General features: G+C 44.8%; 1 protein-coding gene across 7 annotated transcripts in view; it reads left to right on the top strand.

Annotated features, from left to right (window-relative positions):
- Nucleotides 1-23,920, top strand: part of birc6 (baculoviral IAP repeat containing 6) — a 137,690-nt gene that overhangs the window by 14,419 nt on the left and 99,351 nt on the right. For all 7 annotated transcript variants that reach the window (XM_056235020.1, XM_056235018.1, XM_056235017.1 and 4 more), the window contains exons 4-17: nt 7,227-7,420; nt 7,924-8,035; nt 10,330-10,412; nt 10,553-10,775; nt 10,861-11,030; nt 11,128-11,186; nt 11,303-12,796; nt 20,961-21,110; nt 21,364-21,589; nt 22,030-22,190; nt 22,317-22,448; nt 22,545-22,676; nt 22,998-23,164; nt 23,475-23,608. In XM_056235020.1, the coding sequence (XP_056090995.1) occupies nt 7,227-7,420; nt 7,924-8,035; nt 10,330-10,412; nt 10,553-10,775; nt 10,861-11,030; nt 11,128-11,186; nt 11,303-12,796; nt 20,961-21,110; nt 21,364-21,589; nt 22,030-22,190; nt 22,317-22,448; nt 22,545-22,676; nt 22,998-23,164; nt 23,475-23,608 (3,437 nt within the window). The remainder of the gene's footprint in view (nt 1-7,226; nt 7,421-7,923; nt 8,036-10,329; nt 10,413-10,552; nt 10,776-10,860; nt 11,031-11,127; nt 11,187-11,302; nt 12,797-20,960; nt 21,111-21,363; nt 21,590-22,029; nt 22,191-22,316; nt 22,449-22,544; nt 22,677-22,997; nt 23,165-23,474; nt 23,609-23,920) is intronic.

Genomic DNA, 23,920 nt, shown 5'->3' with positions numbered 1-23,920 from the left:
CCTACTAGCCCTTTATTTAGATTAAAACCATTCTCATTAATTTGGTGAGGAACATAGCGGTTTGAGCAGCATTTGCAGACGCTGTCATGCTGTTGGCCATATGCACTGCAGCAGACGCATATTGCAGTATTAAGGCTAACGATTAATCGATTAATTGATCGTTAATTTAAACGACGATCGATCATGGGAATTTGTGAAAATTGACATCCCTAATGCTAAGCTATGCTAAAAGTGGTACCGCCAGAACCGGAGATCGGCTGAATGGATTCAAAAACGGTAAAACTCAACAGTTTAACTCTGGGGGAGTTGTAAAATGAGCCTATTTCCAAAAAAAGTGGAGTATCCCTTTAAAAGCCTTTAATTTTCTCAAAAAACGACAGTGTGCCTTATATATGGATGGTGAACACACGTTCACCAAGACGGGGAGACAGCGCCGGGCGACTTACGCCACTATCTGCCAATGGATCGTGGATGCCTGGGCTGATATATCAGTCTCAACTGTGATCCGAGCTTTCACGAAGGCAGGAATAATCTCTTTATTCAGCCAGCTCACATACCTGTATTTACTTCCTGTTTTCGGTCGAAGTCCACAGTAGTTGTTTGTCGAGTTCGCGCGCGCGATCAAACCTCCTCCGTGTGTTCAACATCTGATCCGGATGAACTATCCATTTGAGCTGATATTCTCAGAACACCACACAGCACCGTCATCGGCTGACAGCTGACAGTCTGAGTCTCCACTGTTGCTTTACCAATGATCGCGCGCACTCGACAATGGCCTACTGTGGACTTCGACCGAAAACAGGAAGAAAATACGGGTATGTGAGCTGGCTGAATAAACATCATTTTTATTCACATCTTTCACATTTACCGCTGTCAGATTCACCGTGTTCACTCACATGGCTGTGCACTTGTAACTTAATGACACATTAAGGTTGTTAAGAGGCTAAAAGCAGGTTTAAAACTTGTCCCGTTTAGGTCAACAGGGTGCAAATTTTAAAAAGAGGATAACACGGTGTAGGCAACACCGGTTTTTGTCGTTGTTATCTGTACTGACAGCACTCCAAATTTACAAAAAATGAGCTCAATGTTAAAATTGACCGGAGTTTTCCTTTAACGTTTGAACAACGTTACCTTGGGAGTGAACGGAGTAAAGTTTGACTTTATCTGACTGTTTTGTTGACATTCCCTTTAGCACATCTAGTGGATGCATAACGCAAACCCAGTCAAACGTTTGACTGCAGTATCTCATGCGCCTTATAATCCGGTGCGCCCTATATATGAAAAATGTTCTAAAATAGGTCATTCATTGAAGGTGCGCCGTATAATCCGGTGCGCCGTATAGTGCGGAAAATACGATATTTCTCCTAAATATGACTTTATAGCTCCAATTGCAAATGTATTTCTCCGAAATGATTCACAGTTGGGACTTCATATTTCATAAGTGTTAGGGATGCACAATGATATCGGGACAACATCGGTATCGGCCGATAAAAGCTTAAAATGACCATCATCGGCTTCGGCCGAAATGAATATTTCTGCCGATGAGCCTTGCCGATAGGGAGCCGATTTGCTATGCGCACGTGACGACCGCGAACGAAGCATGAGCGCCAGCAACTTCCAACTAGGGGTGTGCGATAATCACGGTTTTTGATCGTGGACGATTAAAATGTCTCCACGATCTGCTTTTGAAGAAAAATCATAGTATCGTGCATTCTATCAGTTCAATTCTGGCGCCTTCATCTCAACACACTGTACAACGCGACGCACATTCACATAACATCACATGTAAACGCAGAGGTAGAGTTACACTCACGGGACACCGCAATTCACAAAAGTTCATTATTTGCATGTGCGTCAAAGTCTTGCTAGGTAAACATATCATTCACGTGCTGATGCGCTGTTCTAACATCCGCTTTTCTGAGCGCGTTACACCCGACGCTCACAGGAACTAAAAGCCTGTCACAGCGCCTGCATACTGGACTAATCTTTCGAGTCTTATTGCGCTGATACTGTCAAATACACACAAGGTTTACATAAACAAAGTTGGTTATGTCTAAAGTGAAAGCAAACAGAGAAAATCTGCTTGTCAGACGCGTCGCGTACAGTTCTTAAAGAGACAGTAATAATATGCTGCCGCTTGTCCTTAAAGAGATACTGCACCCAGAAATAAAAATTCTGTCATTATTTACTCACTCTAATGTTGTTCCAAACCTGTATTCATTTCTTTCTTGTGCTTAAATATACTATGGAAGTCACTGAAGTACAGCAACTGTTTGGTTAGCCACATTCTTCCAAATAACTTTTATAATTTTAACAGAAGAAAGAAACTTGAGAGAGTAAATGATGACAATTTAAATTCTTGGGAGAACTATCCCGTTAATGTTAATAAAACAACAAAACACAGAGGAAATCACACACTGCTCTTGACTGAGAACTTTAATAGAAGCTTTAATAAGCTTTTTTTTGCACTTAAAAAAATACAAATATATCGGTATCGGCACCGGGCAAAATTAGTTTGAAAATATCGGCATATCGAATATCGGCCAAAATCCTATATCGTGCATCCCTAATAAGTGTTTGTTTTTTTCCTCGTAATTGATTATCTCACTATTACAAATTTCTCTTACAATTTTTGCTTAATTTCTCGGAATTGTGACTTTAATCCCTATTTAAAACTTCATTTAGCTGTTTTAAAAGCTGTTTTAATTATTTCCTCCTATGTAAAGCACTTTGAATTACCATTGTGTATGAAATGTGCTATATAAATAAAATTGCCTTGCCTTGCCTTCATTGCACCCTTTATCATTTTTCTAAAGCAGAAAACATGTTTCCATGTAAAACATATTTTGTCCTATCAAGAATTGTTTTTATTTAATTCATATAGCTATATCTGATTTGTCAGTGATGTGATTGTAGGATACATTCTTAAAGTGTTCTTCAATCACAGTGCTGGTGCTCTCTCTCCTTCTCTCCCTCACACGCGTTGTAGTATTGCTCATCTATTCATTATTGTGCAGTGCTGGGATTTGGCTTCATGTTTCAGGCCTGCAGAGCTTCTTGCAAGCTACTTTTTCTTAAATTTGTGTACCCCAAAAAGTTGGATTAAAATCTCCTGACTAGTGTTGCACGGTGCACCGATACTTCAAAAGTATCGCGATACTCGGAAATTAAAAACTTCACGATACCTAAATTTATTAGTATCGATACTTCTAAGAATGACCGCGTTCCAGATTTGTAAGAGAGTATTGCATGTTGGTGTGTGCAACGCACGCTTCCAGTGCCTCCCTATGGACGTCTGTGTTTTTCTCCTCATGCGCGTGTGACAGGGCGCGTGAACTGAACGAGCAGAGAGAGAGAGAGAGAGAGAGAGAGAGAGAGAGAGAGAGAGTGAGCGAGCCCCGGTCGCGCGCGCGCACTCTCTCTCTCTCTGCGGAGCCAGGCGAAAGTATAAACAAGGCTTCACCGTCTCAAAACTAAGCGCTGTCTTGCTCTCTCTCTCTCTCCCTCGCACATATTAATCAAAATAATTCGACACGATGGTAAGGTCGGGAGACTAAAGTTTCATGTGGAGCATTCGGAGTTTTTTTTTCTGAATTACCGCTGGGTGTAAATTGTGGTAAAATACGTTGCCTTATCTTTTCTGAATCGTTCCGCACATTCAGCTGACATAAACCACACTTTAAATAAACGAAAAAAACTATCCAGTCATGAAATGTTTTCTGTGATGACAGTGGGATGTAACCGCCTGGATAATCACACAACGCGCACACGTCCGATAATGACACGTCCAATTCGCGAACTAATGACTCATTTGAACCGATTCGTTTTAATGAATGGTTAAAACAACTGATCTGTCTGAATCGGTGTATAACTAATCGTTAACACTTTGTAATAAGGTTTCATTTATTACATAAATTACATAAAACAAATAAAAACACTTGTTTTTTCCCCCCGAAAAAGCATATGACTACTTTTTTCCACACAATGCTATCATGAATCGATAAGAGAATCATTAAAGAATCGGATCGATAAGCAGAATCGTCAGTGGCATTGATATTGATAAAATCTTATGTTTCTTATGATAACTGAGATAATGCTGCTAAATTTATTTATTTTTTTACCTTGAATGTCATTGCTCTAATTTATTTTTTATATTTTTCATATTTCATATTTTGTTCAAATGGTTATTATAGCCTATCTGCTGTTCAAATTTTCATTTATTAGTGTGTTATGATTGGAATGTTGTCCCAGTTTTAAAATAAAGCACAGCAATGATATTTGAGAGTGTTTCTCCCTTTTCAGGAAAAGTATCGAAAAAGTATCGAAATCGCAATTCTTGACTTGGTATCGGTATCGAAACAATAATTTTGGTATCGTGACAACACTACTCCTGACACAGTCGACGTTGTCATGTTTGCTGATGTAATGCAATCTGACTGTGTTGTGTGTGTGTTTGTTAATAAGCAAGAATAGTTGAGTCATGTAGCATTACAGCGTATAGATTATTCATGAGATGCATCCTCACAGTGACTGATCTGTGGAGACACACACACACACACACTGTATTGAACAGCGGTGCTGCAGAGCTGGGTGGTGTATCAGTAGCCCTGCAGTAACAGGAGGATGATCAAAGACTCACACTGATACACCTGTGCCACTGAAGTTCGACGGAGCTGAGGTCCATCTTAAGACTCTCTCTGTGTTCGTGCATACTGTCCCATGTGCTGCTGTAAGAATGCAAAGAGAAGAGCACAAAGGAACACTCAGTTCATAGAGTAACGCATGATTGGGTGTGACTTTAGTTTGTGTTTGGACTCTCTGCAGCAAAACTTTACCAAAAGCCGCTTTCTTTTTTTTTCTCTTAATTTTCAGTTTTAATGTACTCTTTTGGGATTTACATACAATAAAACAAATAAACAAATGAAATAAAAATAATTAAAAATAATAATAATAATGTGCCTGCAGTAATAACAATACCATTAAACGATATCCAACGAATGACAAATAAACAACAAAATAAACTAAACTAAAATACAATTAATCAAAATCAATTCAATAAAAATAGTTAAAAAAATAAATAAAAATGTGCTAGTAATAACAAAACAATACAAATAAACAGTATACAACAAATAAAAAAATAAAAAGTAACAACAAATAAAAAGCATAAGAAAACTGATATACTATTAAATAACTATGTAACGATACATTGTTATATCGAGATGAAAATGCAACGATATGTATCATTGATGTAAACGATATGATTCGTTTAGAGAGTTAGTTTTATCCAAGGCTCGGCTTACTGTATTTATCAGGTAGGCTAATTCACCCAAAAATGTAAATTCTGTCGTCATGTACTCACCCGCATATTGTTTTTCAAACCTATAAGATTTTCGTGCAACTTCCAAACACAAATGAAGATATTTTTTATGAAACCTGAGAGATTTCTGTTCTATCTCCATTTAGACATTCCTCTAAAACTTAAACGATCCAAAAAATGTCATAAAGGCATAATAAAATTAACTATGAAAACAGTTGAGTGGTCTAATCCAAATCAAGTATTCTGAAAAGACATGATGGCTTTATATAATGAACAGGTTTACAACAACGATAGTGTAGTAAACACGGACTTTAAAATGCTTGCGTGGCACGTGAAAACATGACAGTGAGTAAATGCAGAATACATTTTTTTGGATGAACTAACCTTTTACAGTTTGGGAATAGTAATTTTGACGTGCTTTCTTGCGATTAGAACTGTGATTGATTGCATTGATCATCTGAAGCGCACACATCTGGAACGCCGCCCCTCATAGTAAAAGCGCAAACAAAATCACCATATCATATTTAGTTTTAGTAGTATGATTATTCTAAGCATTTTAGATAGTTTATTCTTATATGTATAGTGCATTAATAGCGGAAGAGGCGGGACATAGTGAGCACAGGATAGTCACAGCAACCTCTCTTTATTTTGGCTTTAAATAAATCGATAGTATAGTATCGTGATTTCAGTATCACGATTTCAGTATCACGATTTCAGTATCACGATTTCAGTATCACGATTTGTTTCGAATAATGACGTGTATCGTTACACCCCTAAAATAACAAAAACTTTAAATGGTTTATAAAAATAAAATAAAATATAAAAATAAAAATAAAAGTGCCAGTAATAATAAAATAACAGTAACAATAAATGATAAAAAACAATAAATTAATAAATGAACATCAAAATAAAGCATAAGTTAACTATAATAAATAAAATAAATAGTATATACTTTATAAAAATAAAATTAAATAAAAACTTTAAATGTAATCCATCTCCTTTCTTTCCTCCTTTCTTTCTTTCTTTCTTTCTTTGACTCTAGGGCTGATCTTGAGCTCTCATTACTGAAGTCTCTGTATCAGATGCAAAATGTGTACAGAGAGCAGCTATTTCTTTAGTCTTTTGTGGTTAGTGTCTACAGATCACATCTGTGTAATGAGAAAACAAGATAAGCGGTTATCGCCTCCTTTATTTACAATCTGTGTTTATTAGAACCCCTTTATAAATGCTGATCTTGGTATTTTTACATGAGTCATATTTATCTAAGAGGCACGAAACTGATCCTAGATCAGCACTCTTAAAATAAATTGACCAGTGAGGTTAATAATGAGGGCATGTTTCTCCCCTGCGTCCTCCAAACCATCAGTATATTACTGCAGTCCTGTCAGTTTTGCAGTGGACCATGGCATAAGCCTCATGTGCTAAAATGAAAGTAAGTGCAGCATTCCCTGGTGTAGTCATCCAAGCATCCTTTTTTCCCCCTGTAATTTGGCTGACATCCAGATCGCACTGCTGTAACAATGAGCATCAGCTACGGTGATGGATTTCTCACTAGCTGTCAAATGACCCCTGTCAGACCTCTACACTGGGTTCTGGAACTTTCCTGGCTCTTGGAAAGTTATTTCACATTTTGTTTGAACATCGGCGGTTTAAATGAGTGTGAAGTTCAAATAAGCCAGGATTTCTGTTAACAAGCTTGTTTAGGCTTGTTCTGACTTTTCAGATTAGAAATGTTTAGATGCTTTGGCCTGAAATTAGGCAGCCGAGCTTGAAAAATCTTTGCAGATTTTACAGACTCCTAAAAAAGACGTACACTTTCTAGTATTTCCATTTTCTATCTTACATGCCTATCTGCTGTGAATGCTGTTGAAAATGAATGTCTCTCTCCGTCTTTTTTCTCTCTCTCCAGTGGGCGACCGTGACCTTCCATCTCCCTCATCACGTGCTGAGAGTGGTGACAAGTGCCATCGTGAACGAGCTCAAAAAGCTGAATCAGAATGTGGCGGCCCTATCGGTCGCCTCTTCGGTCATGGACAGACTCTCCTACCTCTTACCGAGTGGAAGGCCAGAGCTAGGTGTTGGACCCGGACGCTCTGTAGACAGGTAACTGCATGAAACAGGGCCACTTCCGTTTTATTTTTTTTATGTGTGTGAGATTATTTGTGATGGCATAACAGCATTCTGAATTGTAAAGGTTACCTTAAATAGTGCTTGAGAGGTGTGCTATTATAAACAATCAGACTTTCCATTATCACTTGACGAACGATGGGATTTATGTTGATGATTGGACCAAAGCCACATATGTAAACCTGTAAATCGTTGAGATTTGGTGTCTTTCAGCTGGTTGCAATAAGGAAAAACCTCTAAAAACACCCAGAACACCTTAAGTAACCACACTAAAACACATTGGAAACCACCCAGAACACCCCATATTCATGGCTGCAGGTTTACCCTGGGCAAGCACATCTCATGTTTTCTAAATAAAGTGTAAAAAGCTATGTAAAGTGAGGATGTAGACTTATTTGTTGGTCTGTTTGAGGTTTGTGTGCTCTTCACCAAAGATCTTGTTTCACTTAATATTGTGTGTGTTTGTGTGATGTGTATAGGTCTCTGATGTACAGTGAAGCTAACAGGAGAGAGACGTTCACATCCTGGCCTCATTCTGGCTACAGATGGGCTCAGCCTGATCCAATGGCCCAGGCGGGCTTTTATCACCAGGTTTGTGTCATCACCATGGCAATGTTTTGTTTAAAATTGACTCACCTTTAAATTTTGCCCTAACTTTCTCTTCTCAGGTCCGCTTTGCTTTTTGCGTGGTATGTTTTATTTTTGGTTTCTTTTTTCGGTGTTTGAATGATTCCTCATAAGCCGGGCTTATAAGACTACAGGAGTTTCAGGTGGAAACTCTAGGTATTTACACCTGAAAAATGTGGTGGAAATGTGGTAACAACATGACTGCCTTTTATAATGTGTCCTCGTATAATTTCCACAGCAAGTCGCCGCAACACAGTACATCCGCTTCCCCGTGAGGTGCTAAATCTGGCATTATAATCTTAAAAATATCTTGTAGTGTGTGATGTGCCACAATTTTCAAATCTTGTAATGTGTGCAGGTTTGAGATTTGAAAGAAGAAAATCTGTGAAGATTCTCCTTATGTGTGTGATGCAACCAGATTTCACTATCGGTTAGATTTAAAATCTCCTCTAGTCTGATCCCGGCCACTGACTGATTGTGAAAGCTGGATTGAGCTCAAAATTATTGCACTTCCAAATAGTGATACAGACTAGGTCAACAAGAATGAAAGGAAACAAATTTGAATTATTCAGACAGTAAAAAAAGAAGTAATAAATCCAGGTTTATTTAAACATTAACCGTCAATGAATGTTTGAAGTGGCTATTATGAGATCAAAGATCATTTCATGAATGTTTTGATTTCAGTTTTATTTTGATATCTGGGAATTCCCGATGCTGCTATGGTACCTGATGTATTGTCTCTACTCGTGTCACCATGCATGCCAAGAAGGTTTGAGCTGCGCTGTAACCAAGGAGACCACACTACTCCTCTCACCCATGTTCCCTGTTGTCATGCCAACTGAACAGAGCGAGGGGAGAACAGTGGCTCTGTGTTGTGGATGAAAGGGTGATGCCACAGCAAAGGGACATTCTGTTAGTTCAAGAAATAAAGAACGAAACTGGAAAATGTGATGAATTATAAACTGAAGTTACCTTAAAGGGGTCATATAATGCCATTTTTGTACAAGCTAATATGATTCTTTAGAGTCTAAATTAAAAGTTTGTAATATACTTTAATTAAAAATTCTCATTAGTATTGTAAGAAAACACTTATTTTACCTGGTCAAAAACAGCTCTGTTTTCAGCACGCCGTTTCAGTGCATATGACTTTAAATGATAATGAGCTTTGCTCACCCCGCCTCTTTGTTCTGTGTACACTGTTTGTAACACAATAACACAATAACCATAACGCGTTGTTCAGTATAGACGTGGGGTTATGAATTATATTGAGAACGTCGTACATAGAAAACATGCCGTAATGTACCCTGAGTGTAAACCTTAGACGCATTCATTGTGAAGCGTGCATCTAGCGATTTGCAAAGATTAATATAAATATTAAAGGTTAATAAAACGTTACACTCACTTCAGTTATTTTGGAGGTTCAGCAGGAGGAGCAGCTTCTTAGCAAAACCAGCTTTATACTGACCCTCCTCGTTTATAAGCAGTCTGGTGTGTGAAATGATTCGCGCAAATATGAAAGCATTGACGTTGCTCTTGGGGAATATTCCCTTCGAAAACAAACTCAGCCACTGCGTCTTCAGCGGTTCGGATTTAGGAACATTAAAATGACTGCTGTGTTCGTTATTACACCCAAGAACAGAACACCACAATCGCTTAGACGCCATTCTGCTCATAGACAGTGCTCCAGCATATCAACAATGACCGCGCCGGTCCGCGCAGACTATGATTGACAGCTGGCTCACGAGCGAGGGCGGGTCTGTGTTGAAACGCAGCAGTCAATCAACAATCGCGGGAGGGGCGTCCGACCGTGTGATGTCATAAGGTCGAACAGCTCGATTTAAGGCAGGGGAAAACATATAGGGAGATTAAAACAAAAACACTGGATGGATTTTTATCATTTTATGATGTTTGTGTACAGGCACTGCCAACACACATTTCAGTACAATCAACTTGTAAAAGTGCATGTACCATTATATGACCCCTTTAAAGGACTGTACTGAAAATAAAGAAGTTGGACAAAAAAAGAGAAAGTAAAAAAAAAAAAATGAAAAAAGTGCTTATCAAATCACTTATTTGGGTCATATGACACTCACTATTGCATTTATAGAGTGCAATGATTTATCGTCTTTATTCACTGCACAACATCGGTTTATTTACCTGTTGTCTTTTGACTGGTCTATTTTTATCTGTTTAGTGAGGTCCCTGAATGTCTTTTTGCACTGTAGATGGAGCTAACAGCTCGCTCTTCTTCCTTCTAGCCTGCATCTACAGGTGATGACCGGGCCATGTGCTTCACCTGCAGTGTGTGTTTGGTGTGCTGGGAACCTACAGATGAGCCCTGGTGAGAAGCATCCCACTAAAATCAGCCCACAATGTCACGCTATGAAAAGCTTTAAATAAATGTACCTTAACGAAGGCCAAGTGCTGCAATCCCTCCAATTGCTATTAACAATTCCATTACTACATTTAATGTTTCTTTAGGTCTGAGCATGAGCGCCATTCTCCGAATTGTCCATTTGTGAAAGGAGAGCACACCCAAAACGTTCCACTATCCGTCACCTTGGCCACCAGCCCTGCTCAGTGTCCAAGTGCAGATGGTTCGGATAAAATCGTGTGTTATGGGTTCGGTAGCTGCCCTCATTTCCTTGCTACAGCAACCAAAAGGGGGAAGATTTGCATCTGGGATGTTTCAAAGCTTATGAAGGTATGTTGATCATCTCTAAAGTGTGTGTGAAAGATGCAATACGCCTGTATCTCAGTGCACTACAATGTTTTTCTCTCCTGTGCAGGTGCATTTAAAGTTCGAGGTGAACCCATATGACCCAGCCATCCTGAGGCAGCTGATCCTGTCTGGCAGCGAGCAGCAGTCTCTCACGGGCACAGAATCACGCAGACCCACGCTCTCCTGGCTAGAGGAGGCCACTTGCTGCTCTGACTTACCCAAACTAGAGGGGGACAGGTGCTAAACCCACATTTACACACTTTTTGCAAATTATTTTAAATCATCATACCCTATTATTGTGTTTATTGAACATTTCCTGTGTTTTTGTATCTAGCGATGACCAGATAGAGGACTCGGACAGCGAAGAGCATTCCAGATCAGAGTCAGTCACAGGTAAAACATTGATTTTCATGAATTAACAACATTTATTCATCACTTGTTTTTATATCTACACCCAGTTTTGTCAATAAGCATCCTACTTATTGTTCTTCCTCCTTATGTTTTTGTAGGCCCACTGGGTCAGAAGGAGACGATGGAGGTGAGTTTGGGAGTCACAGCTCTCAGTGTCCTACAGCAGCCTGAGAAGTTGCAGTGGGAGGTGGTGGCCAGTGTGCTGGAGGACACTGTTAAAGACCTGGAGGAGTTGGGGGCCAACCCGCAGCACTCACTGGGCCCCCCTAAACCTGACAAGGCAAAGGATAGGCTGGCTGAGCACCACAACATTCCCTTCCCCTGCCTACTGGCCGGCGGACTGCTAAGCTACCGGTCAGCGGCTAGTTCTCCACTAGTTCCCCCTCCGTCTCGTCGCTCCATGGATAGCCCAGTAAGGACTGCTGCCCCTGAGGGGCTTACAACAGACCAGGGTCCCATGGAAATCGAGTCCTGTAATCCCCCCACAGACCTGGGCTCCCCGAAGCTTCCACCAGCCACCCCTGTGCATAGGACTATGCCCGTACTTCTCCTGTACAGCATCAAGGAAGCAGACGAGAAGTCTTCAGGGAAGGTGTTCACCCAAATGAACAACCTGATGAGCAAAGGACTTCATGAAGAGGGCTTCACCGTCCCGCAGATTATCGAGATGGAGTTTGACTCACATGAGCAGCTGCTGCTGCAGGACCCTCCCATCACATACATCCAGCAGTTTGCGGATGCGGCGGCTGGGCTCGGACCTCTGGATGGGGAAAAGTGGAGCTCACTGGCACCACGGCCGGGCTCTCTGGTGCAGTGCTTACGGTTGCCAAAAGCATTAGAAGAAGAAAACCTCTATGTGGACTCCATAACGCCCTGTAGCGATGGCTTACACTTGTTAGTCGGTCTTCAACCATGCTCCGTAGAGTCCCTTAGTGCTATCAATCAGGTGGAGGTGTTAAACACCCTTAACCGTCTCCACTCGGCCCTCTGTGCCCATCGCAAAGGACAGACATTGGCCAATGGGCATGACCCCCACTCGGGCATCTCTCCTCCACAGACCCCTCTCATCCTGCCCCCTCACGACCAGCAGCAGGCCCATACTTCCAGGCCTCTGGGGGGCAGTGGTGGCGGCGGATACTTAGCACTCTACAAGTTAAATTACTCCACCCGCATCGTGACCCTGGAGGAGGAACCAGTGAAGGTGCAGCAGATTCGTGACCCACGGGATGCCGTCACATCTCTCCTCCTCTTGCCGCCAGATGTTCTAGATGGCAGAGAGGACGATGGAGAGGAAACGTCTGAGGAGTCGACACCCTCTGGGCTCAAAAATGGCACGGGGACAGTGGCGTCCACAGTGACGGCTGGCCCAAGTGCGGGAGCAGCCGCTGGGAAGGAGAAGAGAGGAGAGGTGGCCGGACTCGGACACCTGGTGGTGACTACACAGGCTGGTTACATCATGATTCTGGACTTGTCCAACCTAGAGGTATTAGCAAAAGTGGAGCCACCCAAGAAAGAGGGGACAGAGGAGGTGGACCCCTTCGTCTCTGTTACCTACTGCTCAGGCACCGACCGGCTGTGTGCCTGCACAAAAGGTGAGCAAGTGCGCAGTTATTGACCTTAGGGATGCACCGATACCTCTTTTTTTCAGACCAGGTACAAGTACTTACATTTGGGTACTTGCCGATACCAAGTACCGATATGAGTTCGTAATAAAACCATTACAGTTCTTCTAACAATGTTTTATTTTCATCAAATGTTTTTCATTTTCTGACTGTAACAAAGTAAATATACAACTTGTATAATCAAATTGCTTGTGTTAAAGAAGCTATTTCTCAACCCTCCTCTTGACAGTTTAGCAGAACATAGTTTGCAGTCTGCTCTACTTTTATCATCATCGCTTATCTTAAAATATCTCCAAATGGCTGACATTACTCCTCCTCCGACTACCTGCTCAACTGACGAGAGGTTAGGCTAATATCACGTTGCCATAAGGGGCTGTTCACATATCGCGTGCAAATTCGTTATTTCAAATGTAGCCGTGCGGTAAGCGCGCTCATAATAGAAGCAACGTGACGTGCATGCGGTGCACCTATGTTCATGGTTGCTTAGCAACGACAGACGCCACGGGAGTGGAAGCGTTTGTGGAAAGGAGAAAGCGGTGCAGCGCCTTAATGGTATGGGGTGCGTTGTATCGGGGTAGTTTTACGAGTACGGGTACATGAGCAAAGTATCGGACCGACACCCGAGTACTGGTATCGGTATCGGTGCATCCCTAATTGACCTATTCATTTGTGATTCAACCCAGACTGTTTTGATTACCACCGTTACAAAAGGGTTCTTAATGTGTTGTTCACTAACAAGGAAACGTGAGGTGTGGAGATTTACTGTTTCTTTCAGTTTAGCTTGCTGCCCACACATACCTCATCACCATGGTTACCAATAAGGGTCTCATTAACCATAGTGGTCACACAGACTTGCTCTCAAATATGGCCACTGTGTCACTGCAATCCCTGAGATATGACCTTGGGAAGTCAAAGATTGAGTGCAGTGTTTTTGTTCCGTGTACTGGTTTTATCTTGTTCTTTTGATTGGCTGAATTAAAGACCTCCTGTGGTGAAAATCAAGTTTTCAATGTATATGTTTGTGTTTTTTTTAATGTGCTTTAAGACAAACCATGTACAAATTCATCAGTCAACATCAATTGTATTGGAAAACTGAGTATTTTGTCTTTAAAACCGCCGTATACTAAAGACAGTCTCAAAAACGCATTTTGAAAACACGCCTGTTTTCTTAGTCAAAAGAATGTCAACGTGGGCGCGCTTTAGCATATCATTAACTGCTGCGAAGCAGTGGAGTCTCAAGAGAAGCCAGGTGTAGCGTTTACTACACTAAAGTTTACTGAGTGGATCAGGTGGTCTGAGCTTGTTGTGAGTGAGTGGAGGCGGGGACTGGTTTGCATATTCATGTATCCTAAATGAAGCAAGGGTGTAGAATTACATTCAATCTATTTTAAGGCATGAAGAAATTATTTACACAGGAAAAAAAATGTAAACGTAATTTTGGTGATTTAAAGATGTGTAAAATTGACAACAGGGGGACAACATTGAGTACAATAGTACCGAGTCTGTACCTGTTACCTGTTACCTGTTAAATATGTAGCTAATGAAGGAAAACGAATCGGTTACCTAACGTAACCTCGGTTCTCTCTAGAAGAGGGAACGAGTATTGCGTAAGCTAGCTTACGCTGCGGGAAAAGATTCATCTTTGCTGAGATATTGAAGCCAAAAAATTATTTCATAATTTGTATCCATTGACAACGCAGTTCCTCTGCGGCAGACCTAGAGCAGGCTAGCTAGCAGCTCATTGGAGAGAACAGAGAGAACTGCTTAAGCCTATGGGAGAGCGGGGCTGAACCCGCTTCCAATGAGAGGCGCTCATTGCGTCATGGCCCGCCAGAATGGGCGTGGCTATGGTGTATATAACAGTCTCTCCCAGGCTTATATGTTGATTTATTTCAGCGTGAAGCGAAACGCTAGTAGCGCAAGCACGGCCGGGAACGCAATACTCGTTCCCTCTTCTAGAGAGAACCGAGGTTACGTTAGGTAACCGATTCGTTCTCTTACGAGAGGTTCTCTCGTATTGCGTAAGCTAGCTTACGCTGCGGGAACACCTGGTCAACGCCGTGCGCGCTATGAATCCACTCATGAATCCCAGGGTGATACCGGGGGATTTTTAACGTGGAGTGAATGTATTATGAGGCCGGCAGAGCGGGCACATGAAGTGTATACATAAGCATGTATGAGGCCGGCAGAGCGGGCACATGAAGTGTATAAGCATTTAAGGAGAGCACAAGGGGCGAACCGGTTGTGTGAGGGACTCCCAGTAATGCAGCTTCTTAGGGAGCTGGTCGTTAGACAGCTAGTAATTTTGCCTGCAAGGCGGGAACTTCCAAGTTGTAAAATCTGACAAAAGTGGACGGGGAGGCCCATCCCGCGGCCACACAAATGTCATGAATGGAAATTCCACAGGACCATGCCCACGATGAGGCCATGCCTCTAGTGGAGTGCGCCCTGATGCCCAGAGGGCAGGGCAGGCATTTAGATGCGTAAGCAGAGGCGATAGCGTCTACTGTCCATCTAGACAGTGTCTGTTTAGAGGCGGCCAGACCTTTGGTGCGCCCCCCAAACGACACGAAAAGCTGCTCAGCGCGTCTGAACGCGGCAGCGCGCGTAGTGTACAATCTCAGAGCCCGCACCGGGCAGAGGAGATTGGCGTCGCGCTCACTATCGGATGAAGGCAGAGCCGATAGGGAAATAATCTGAGCCCTGAACGGGGTACCAATCGCCTTCGGGACATAGCCATGTCTAGGTTTGAGAATGACAACAGAATCATTCGGTCCAAACTCGAGACACGCGGCGCTGGATGAGAGCGCGTGAAGATCCCCCACGCGTTTTACTGAGGACAGAGCCGTCAGAAAAATGGTTTTGAGCGAAAGGGATTTTAGGTCCACAGACTCGAGCGGTTCGAACGGGGGTGCTTTCATAGCTTCGAGAACTATAGAAAGATCCCAGATAGGAACCGAAGGGGGGCGCGGAGGGTTCATCCTCTTAGGTCCCCTGAGGAAGCGGATGACTAACTCGTCTTTGCCCAGGGACTGAGCGCGTCGGGGTTCAGAGAACGCCGCGACGGCTGCCACGTAAACCTTGAGAGTGGAGGGGGACCTGCCCTTGTCCAGCATCTCTTGAAGGAAAACAAGCAAAGACGGCATCTCGCATGACCGTGGGTCCAGATGTTTGTCGGTGCACCATTTTGAGAACACAGACCATTTAGACGCATAGAGCCTTCTCGTGGAAGGTGCTCTAGCCTGTATGATAGTGTTTCTTACTCCTTCTGGCAAATCGACGAATAGTCGTTGATCACCCATGCATGTAGCGCCCAGCGCCGTGGATGGGGGTGCCAGATCGTGCCGCGAGCTTGAGAGAGGAGATCTGCTCTGACTGGGATGGGCCACGGGGCTGTCTGTGACAGCTGAGTGAGCTCCGGAACCCAATTCTGACTCTCCCAACGCGGGGCTATGAGGAGCACCGAGTGGCGTGTGTCCCTGATCCTCTGAATTACCTGTGGTAGCAGAGCGATCGGAGGGAATGCATAGAGCGGGTGGCGAGGCCATTCCTGGGCTAGCGCGTCCTCGCTCCTTGAGAAAAATATTGGGCAGTGAGCGTTCTCTTCTGACGCGAAGAGGTCCACCTCTGCTCTGCCGAATAGCCGCCACAGTATTTGGACCGTTTGTGTGTTCAGGGACCATTCTCCTGAGGAGATGAGGTTCCTGGACAGTATGTCTGGACCGTCGTTTAGATGGCCCGGCACATGCGTCGCTCTGAGCGAGAGCAGGCGGCTCTGAGACCAAACTAAAATGCGGTGTGTCAGTAGGAAGAGATTCCTGGACCTGACACCGCGCTGACGGTTGAGATAGGAGACCACAGCCATGTTGTCCGAACGGATCAGGACGTGGTGTCCCCGAATGAGCGGGAGGAAGCGCGAAAGCGCGTTCTCGACCACAAGCATTTCCAGACAGTTTATGTGTAAGGGGCTTTCCTGTGTCGACCAATGGCCGAAGGCCGGTGAGCCCTCGCAGACTGCACCCCAACCCGTGTTGGATGCATCTGTCGAGATGACTTTTCGGCGGGAAAAGGTCCCCATCGTGACGCCCTGTCGAAACCATTCTGCTACTGTCCATGGCTGCAGCGCCGTGAGACATGTCTGCGTAACTCTGATCAGCTGGCGGCCCGTGTTCCACGCGCGGTGGGGTACACGGCTGTTTAACCAAAGCTGAAGCGGACGCATGTGCAGAAGGCCCAGCTGAAGCACAGCAGAGGCTGAGGCCATGTAACCCAGCATCCTCTGAAAAGTTTTCAGAGGTGTGCGGGTGCCCATCTGAAACGAGGCGGCCAGTCGCTGTACACTGCGCGCGCGCTGTGTAGACAGGCGAGCCGTCATCGTGACCGAGTTCAAATCTATTCCTAGAAAGGAAATCGATTGACTGGGTTGAAGGGAGCTCTTTGTCCAGTTGACAGAGAGGCCCAGCGTTTTCAGATGGTCGAGGAGAACTGCGCGGTGCGACAGAAGCTCCGTCTGTGATTGGGCCAAAATCAGCCAGTCGTCCAGATAATTCAATATGCGCAGCCCCTGGCTCCGCAGGGGGGCGAGCGCCGTATCCATGCACTTCGTGAATGTGCGGGGCGCCAGGGATAAGCCGAACGGGAGAACGGCGTATTGATAAACATGACCCTCGAAGGCGAAACGTAAGAACGGCCTGTGACGGGGATTTATCTGGATCTGAAAATAGGCGTCTTTCAGGTCTAGAGAGATGAACCAGTCCCCCTGGCGCACCTGCGCGAGGAGTTTCCTGGTAGTGAGCATCTTGAACGGTCTCTTCATGAGCACTTTGTTCAAAGACCTGAGATCTAAAATCGGTCTGAGGCCGCCGTCTTTCTTGGGAACCAGAAAATAACGGCCGTAAAACCCCGACTCGGTCATAGATGGTGGGACTCTCTCTATGGCGCCCTTTTGCAACAGCGTCGCAATTTCTGAGCGGAGCGTGCCAGCGGGCTGACAGTAGATTCGAGCCGCGCGCGCGCACGAGGCGGGCGGCGGCGAAACTGTAGCAGATAGCCGTTCTTTATAATGCTTAGCACCCACGGGGAAATGCCTGGAATGGCTTCCCACGCTTTGGAGCATGCGGCTAGTGGCCGAATGGCTATATCGCCCTGATTGCTGCACATAGCGGGCGCGCTTTGAATGTGTGTGGCAACGGGATTTGCACTCAGAGAGGAGTCTATGGGCCGTGAAACAGAGCGAGCAGAGAGGGGACACGCGCACGAGCTCGTGGGCGTGTTTATGTTCTCTGATATTAGAGCGGGCTGTGCCCGTTTCATGTGATGGGGCTCTGATAGAGACACGGGATATGTTATGCTTGTGTGTATGGGTGAGCACATGATTGTGGGCACATTTTCTACACAACTGGCAAATTTTCTCTTTTTGAGATTTCTCTGGGTAGCCGTAAAAACGGCTTTTTGTCGCTCGCAAGCGGGCTGGGACACCGGCTTGTTTGTGGCGGTCAACACTACAGCAGTCGGCGAAACAACGGGGACTGGCAGAGGGCGAAGCTTTGACGGCGGTCCGGCCGCAGCGGGAGAGCACCGTCGTTTTCTTAACTTTGCTAGGCAGACTTCTGATGATCAGGCTTCAGCGTGATCTTAGGTCGCGGGCCCCGTGGGGGCGGCGGTCTGCGGCGGCTGTCAGAGCGAGAGCGAGGGCGGCCGCCCTGTCTGCGCTGGGCTGTTTGAGTCTGCGGAGGGGGGCGCTGTGGTGGAGCTCTGGCAGGAGGCTCGCGAGAGCGGCCCGCGGAAGAGCTAGCGCGGCGGGGCAGAAACAAATTCATCGCCTGAGTAGCTTTCTGGACCTCGGAAAAGCGATCGACGATTCCCGTGACAGCAGATCCAAAAAGGCCCGTCGGGGAGAGGGGCGCGTTAAGAAACGCGGCGCGCTCAGAATCTCCCATGTCGGCGAGCGTGAGCCATAAGTGTCTCTCGGCTACACAAAGGCTGGCCATGCATCTCCCCAGAGCTTGTGCGGCGGCTTTAGTGGCGCGAAGGGCGAGGTCCGTAGCACTTCTCAGATCCGTGACAGCGGGGGAGGGGTTTCTACCGCTTTCGGCCCACTCACGGAGAATATGGCTCTGTAATACTTGGAGGACAGACATAGAATGTAGCGCTGCGGCGGCCTGACCGGCGGCGGCGTAGGCGCGAGCATGAAAGCTCGAGGTCGCTCTGCAAGCTTTCGAAGGAAGCGTGGAGGAAGAGCGCCATCTAGCAGAGGGCGGGCAGAGGTGTGCGGCGACCAAGTCCTCAACGGGCGGCATGGCTGAGTAACCTTTTTCGGCGGCTCCGTCCACCGAGCGCAGCGAGGCGGATATATCGGAGCGGTTTCTAGCCGAGAGCGGGGCATTCCAGGACTTCGTCAGCTCTGTGTGAAGTTCAGGCAGGAATGGGGCGATCCGGTTGCACGCGGGGGTCGAGCGCCGATGAAAAAAGCTGCCGTCCATCCGGTTCGGGGCCTGCTCGGGTGGAGGAGACCACTCGAGACCGAGGCGTTCGACGGCCTGTGAGAGGAGGCGCATTAGTTCCTCCTCTATCCCGGCGCGGATCCCCGCCGACTCTCTCGTGGATCCGAGAGATGACCATTCTTCACTGTCTGATGCGAGCAGTGAACAGGAATCCTTCTCCTCCGCGGCGTCATCGGAAGCGACAGAGCGGCCACTCGGTGGCAACTGTATGTCCGGCAGGGGCGGGGAGGGAGAGCGGGAAGCGGGAAGCGGCGGCGGCGGCCCGCATGGTTCCGCAGGGGGCTCCGGCGGCCTCTGGGAGCGGCGTTTCTTCTTACGCGGCGAAGAGGGAGGCGGCGCGGGAGCGGATTTTGCTGCCAGAAGTCGTGCCCGCAGGGACGACAACGGCAGGCTCTCACAGAAGTCGCATCCTCCATCCGCGAGGGCGAGTTCTGCGTGCTCGAGTCCCAGGCAGAGAGCGCAGATGACATGGCGGTCTCCGTCCTCGAGAGGAGCGCGGCAAGAGCCGCAGGAAAAACGAGACATCTTTAAAAAGACGCTCGGCTCTTTTAGATATATATAGAGAAAAGAGAAGGATACAGTCGTCGGATGGCGCTAGCTTGCAGGGCGGCTGAAGGTGGCGAAGACGGCCGGCTTCTTTAGGGTCCGGGAGCTCGCTAGAGTGATGCCTTCTCGACGGCGACGGCTTTTCTCAGGACAGCAGAAGCGTGCAGCTTGCTGAAGATGAAATGAATGAACATATAAGCCTGGGAGAGACTGTTATATACACCATAGCCACGCCCATTCTGGCGGGCCATGACGCAATGAGCGCGCGGGCGCCTCTCATTGGAAGCGGGTTCAGCCCCGCTCTCCCATAGGCTTAAGCAGTTCTCTCTGAGCGAACCAATGAGCTGCTAGCTAGCCTGCTCTAGGTCTGCCGCAGAGGAACTGCGTTGTCAATGGATACAAATTATGAAAAAAATGTTTGGCTTCAATATCTCAGCAAAGATGAATCTTTTCCCGCAGCGTAAGCTAGCTTACGCAATACGAGAGAACCTCTCGTAAGAGAACTAAGTTTTTGAGTGTGTCTGTGTATATTACACCTATGAATGAGTTAGTGGGAGAATAGGGGAATTCCACCTCTGCCTTTTTTACTTTCTTTTTCTACTGTCAGTCACTGTATTTATTAATCATTAGTTTTTATGAAGACAAGCATTACTATTCAACATACTTGCAGTTAGAAATTTGTACAAGCCCTTAACCCTTATTATGAACTGTGTACAATTTGTGCTATGCATATGAAGGATCAAATTGTGTGGTTTGTTGAAGAGGTGTGGCTGTTCTTTTTGAAGGTATCTGAGTTTTCAGTGTTCACCTAATGGGCGATAAAACTTGAAAAAATGTCAAACCCACATTGAAGGATGTATGGAACAAAGTCATATTATCCAGAATATCATAGAAACTCTTGACTTGGCTCCTAAGTGACCAGAACATCCAAGCGTTGTCATGGCAAGCACCATTTGCTCCAGAAAATATAAAAATCTTGTTTTTGTAGTTCAGAGGGATATTTTTATTGCAGTATACATGCTATATGTTTAGTAAATGTTTTATTAAAGTGTCAGCACAATAAGTTTTTATTTTCCTTTCTGAAGGTGGAGAGCTTCATTTCCTTCAAATTGGAGGTGTGTGTGATGATATTGATGACGCCGACATTTTTGTCGACGGCCCCCTGTCTAATAGGGCGGAGCAATTACTGGACGGAGCAAAACCCACATCGAATCCTTCGAGTCCAGGTATCACAGGTGAGAGACACATGGGAGACATTGAACTTAAGTGTTTTTGTAGGGATCAAACAGATGGTTCAATTTGCCCCTTCAGCTACCTCACATTAAAGCCTTGAGAAATCTATTGGTCCCGCTTAATCGAATTTTGTCTATTTAAAACTGATGATGCACAGTGTGCTCTCTGGGAATTTGTTTGTTCATTTTGTAAAATGGTGGTTGGCCTTATACCCATGGAAATGTACAGTACAGTAAGCCATGTGTCTGTTTGCAGGAGTAGACCTCCTGGTGGACCAGCCATTGACCGCAGAGACACTTTCTTCTCTGGTGGAACTAACGCGTTTTGAAACGCTGACGCCGCGCTTCTCCGCAACAGTGCCCCCTTGCTGGGTGGAGGTGCAACAGGAACAGCAGCAAAGGCGGCATCCGCAACACCTTCACCAGCAGCACCACGGCGACGCAGCACAACACACACGCACCTGGAAACTACAGAGCGACAGGTATACATTCACATACAACATTCACCCCTCCCCCCCACAAAAGAAGAGTTTTAACACACATCATTTAAAATCAACATTTGAATCAGTGAAAACAATTAAAATTACATTATATATTTTTAATAATATATTTAAGAACCATAATATCAGATATCTATGTTAATGTTGATAAATATTTGATGTAAAAATAGCCAAATATTTACTCATCAGTAATATTTCCATAGTGTTTTCCCCCCTTTTCAGGTGTAATGTGTAATATCTCTCTCTCTCTCTCTCTCTCTCTCTCTCTCTCTCTCTCTCTCTCTCTCTCTCTCTCTCTCTCTCTCTCTCTCTCTCTCTCTCTCTCTCTCTCTCCTCTCTCTCTCTCTCTCTCTCTCTCTCTCTCTCTCTCTCTCTCTCTCTCTCTCTCTCTCTCTCTCTCTCTCTCTCTCTCTCTCTCTCAGCTCCAGCTGGGATGAGCATGTGTTTGAGCTGGTCCTGCCCAAAGCCTGCATGGTGGGACATGTGGACTTCAAGTTTTTGCTAAACAGCAGTATTACTAACATCCCACAACTCCAGGTCACACTGCTGAAGAACAAAGCACCAGGCCTGGGCAAAGTTAACGGTGAGTCCCGGAACAAAATATCACTCTTTCAGCAGAAAATGAAAGTGAGGATGTTTACCATAGATTAGTTTGATTTGTTTTTACTCCCCAAGTGAATCTCTTTTTGTGTAAAACTTTGCACTGCAGAGACGGCAGTGGACAGGCAGATTGTCTTCCCCTTGTCTCATGTCCTGCATTCAAATGGAGAGAAGAATGGACAGCCACTCCTGCACGACTTCTCAGAGGACATCCAGTTCATGGACATCGAGGAGTCACCAGGTAAATGTGCAGAGAAAAAAGCCATCTTGACCACCTGAAAATGTTATGTTAATGTCTGTCAGCATTCTTTAAGAAATACATCTCTCTCTGTATCAGGCTCCAGGCTGTGTCCATTCCTGCAGGAACACAAAGATGATATCTTGTGTGGGCCGGTATGGCTGTCCAGTGGACTGGATCTGTCTGGACACGCAGGGATGCTAAGCCTTACAAGTCCCAAACTCCTCAAAGGTTCGCCTGAGCATCACAAGCCATTTATAACAACCACTTCCACCCATACAGCAGTGTGCCAGTAGACTTACAGTAAAACAACAGTGCAGAGCTGCATGCAGTATTTTACTGGCATGAATATGCAACATAAAAAAATACTGTGTACTTAAATGAAAGTCATTTGGGTGTTAATAAATGGGATATAACTTACCAAAATGAGGTTTATATACACATTAAAATATGTCACAGTCTTGGTCACCAATGTAAATATCTCTTGTTGTACTTCAAAATAATGAAATCTTCCTGTAAATGTGTCATTTTCTTTTTCATTCCACTTTCTAGGCATGGCAGGGGGAAAATATCGTTCATTCCTAGTGCACATTAAGGCAGTCAGTGATAAGGGTATGGATGAGAGTTTGAGGCCTGTTGTGCGGATGCCCTCAGCCAAACCCCAAAGTAGTAAAGCTCACTCACTCTCGTCCCTGCTGCAGAGGGCTCAAGCCACCAAGGTACAGCAGAAAAACACTTAAATTGTAATTGACTTTTGCTTAATCTTAAGCTGAATTGTGTAAGCCTTTAATCATTCATGCTGTTTCAAAACACTATTTCCTGAAAACACTGACGTCATATATATGTGTGTGCTGCTGGTTGATAGGTTTTCTGACTGCTTTATAGACCCCTAGTGGCTGTTTAGCTACATTACTTCATTAAAGAAATGGCACTTTACTTGATCTGCTCTTTGTAATAGAGTAAGAGTTAAAAGCCATATGGTGACCACCACTACAGTACTAATTTTAATAAAATCTCTCTCCTTTTCAGGAAAAAGCCTCCACGTCCAAAGCAGATCCTCAGTCTGCCCCTAAAAAGCCTGATAACTTGCGTGGCTGTGACTTGCTCCAGGAAGTGTCTGTCACAATCAGGAGATTTAAGAAAACGTCTGTACCCAAAGAACGGTAAGAGATACTGTACAAGTGTACATTATATAGGCCACCGTTGAAAAGTTTGGGGTTGGTAAGATTTTTAATGCTTTTTTGGAAAGCAGCCTTTTATACTGCATTTATTTGATCAAACTACAGCAAAAACAGTAATGTTGTGAAATATTATAAAAATTTAAAAAAAATTTTAATTGAATATATTTTAAAATGTAATTTATTGCTGATGCAAAGCTGAATTTTCAGAAGCAATTAATCCAGTCTTCAGTGTCACATTATCCTAATATGCTGATTTGGTGCTCAATAAACATTTCTTATTATCAATGTTGAAAA

This window comes from Rhinichthys klamathensis, unplaced genomic scaffold (assembly GCF_029890125.1).
Source record: "Rhinichthys klamathensis goyatoka isolate OS25496 unplaced genomic scaffold, OSU_Roscu_1.1 h1tg000412l_1, whole genome shotgun sequence".
Taxonomy (NCBI): domain Eukaryota; kingdom Metazoa; phylum Chordata; class Actinopteri; order Cypriniformes; family Leuciscidae; genus Rhinichthys; species Rhinichthys klamathensis.
This window is presented reverse-complemented; position numbering and strand designations above follow the sequence as displayed.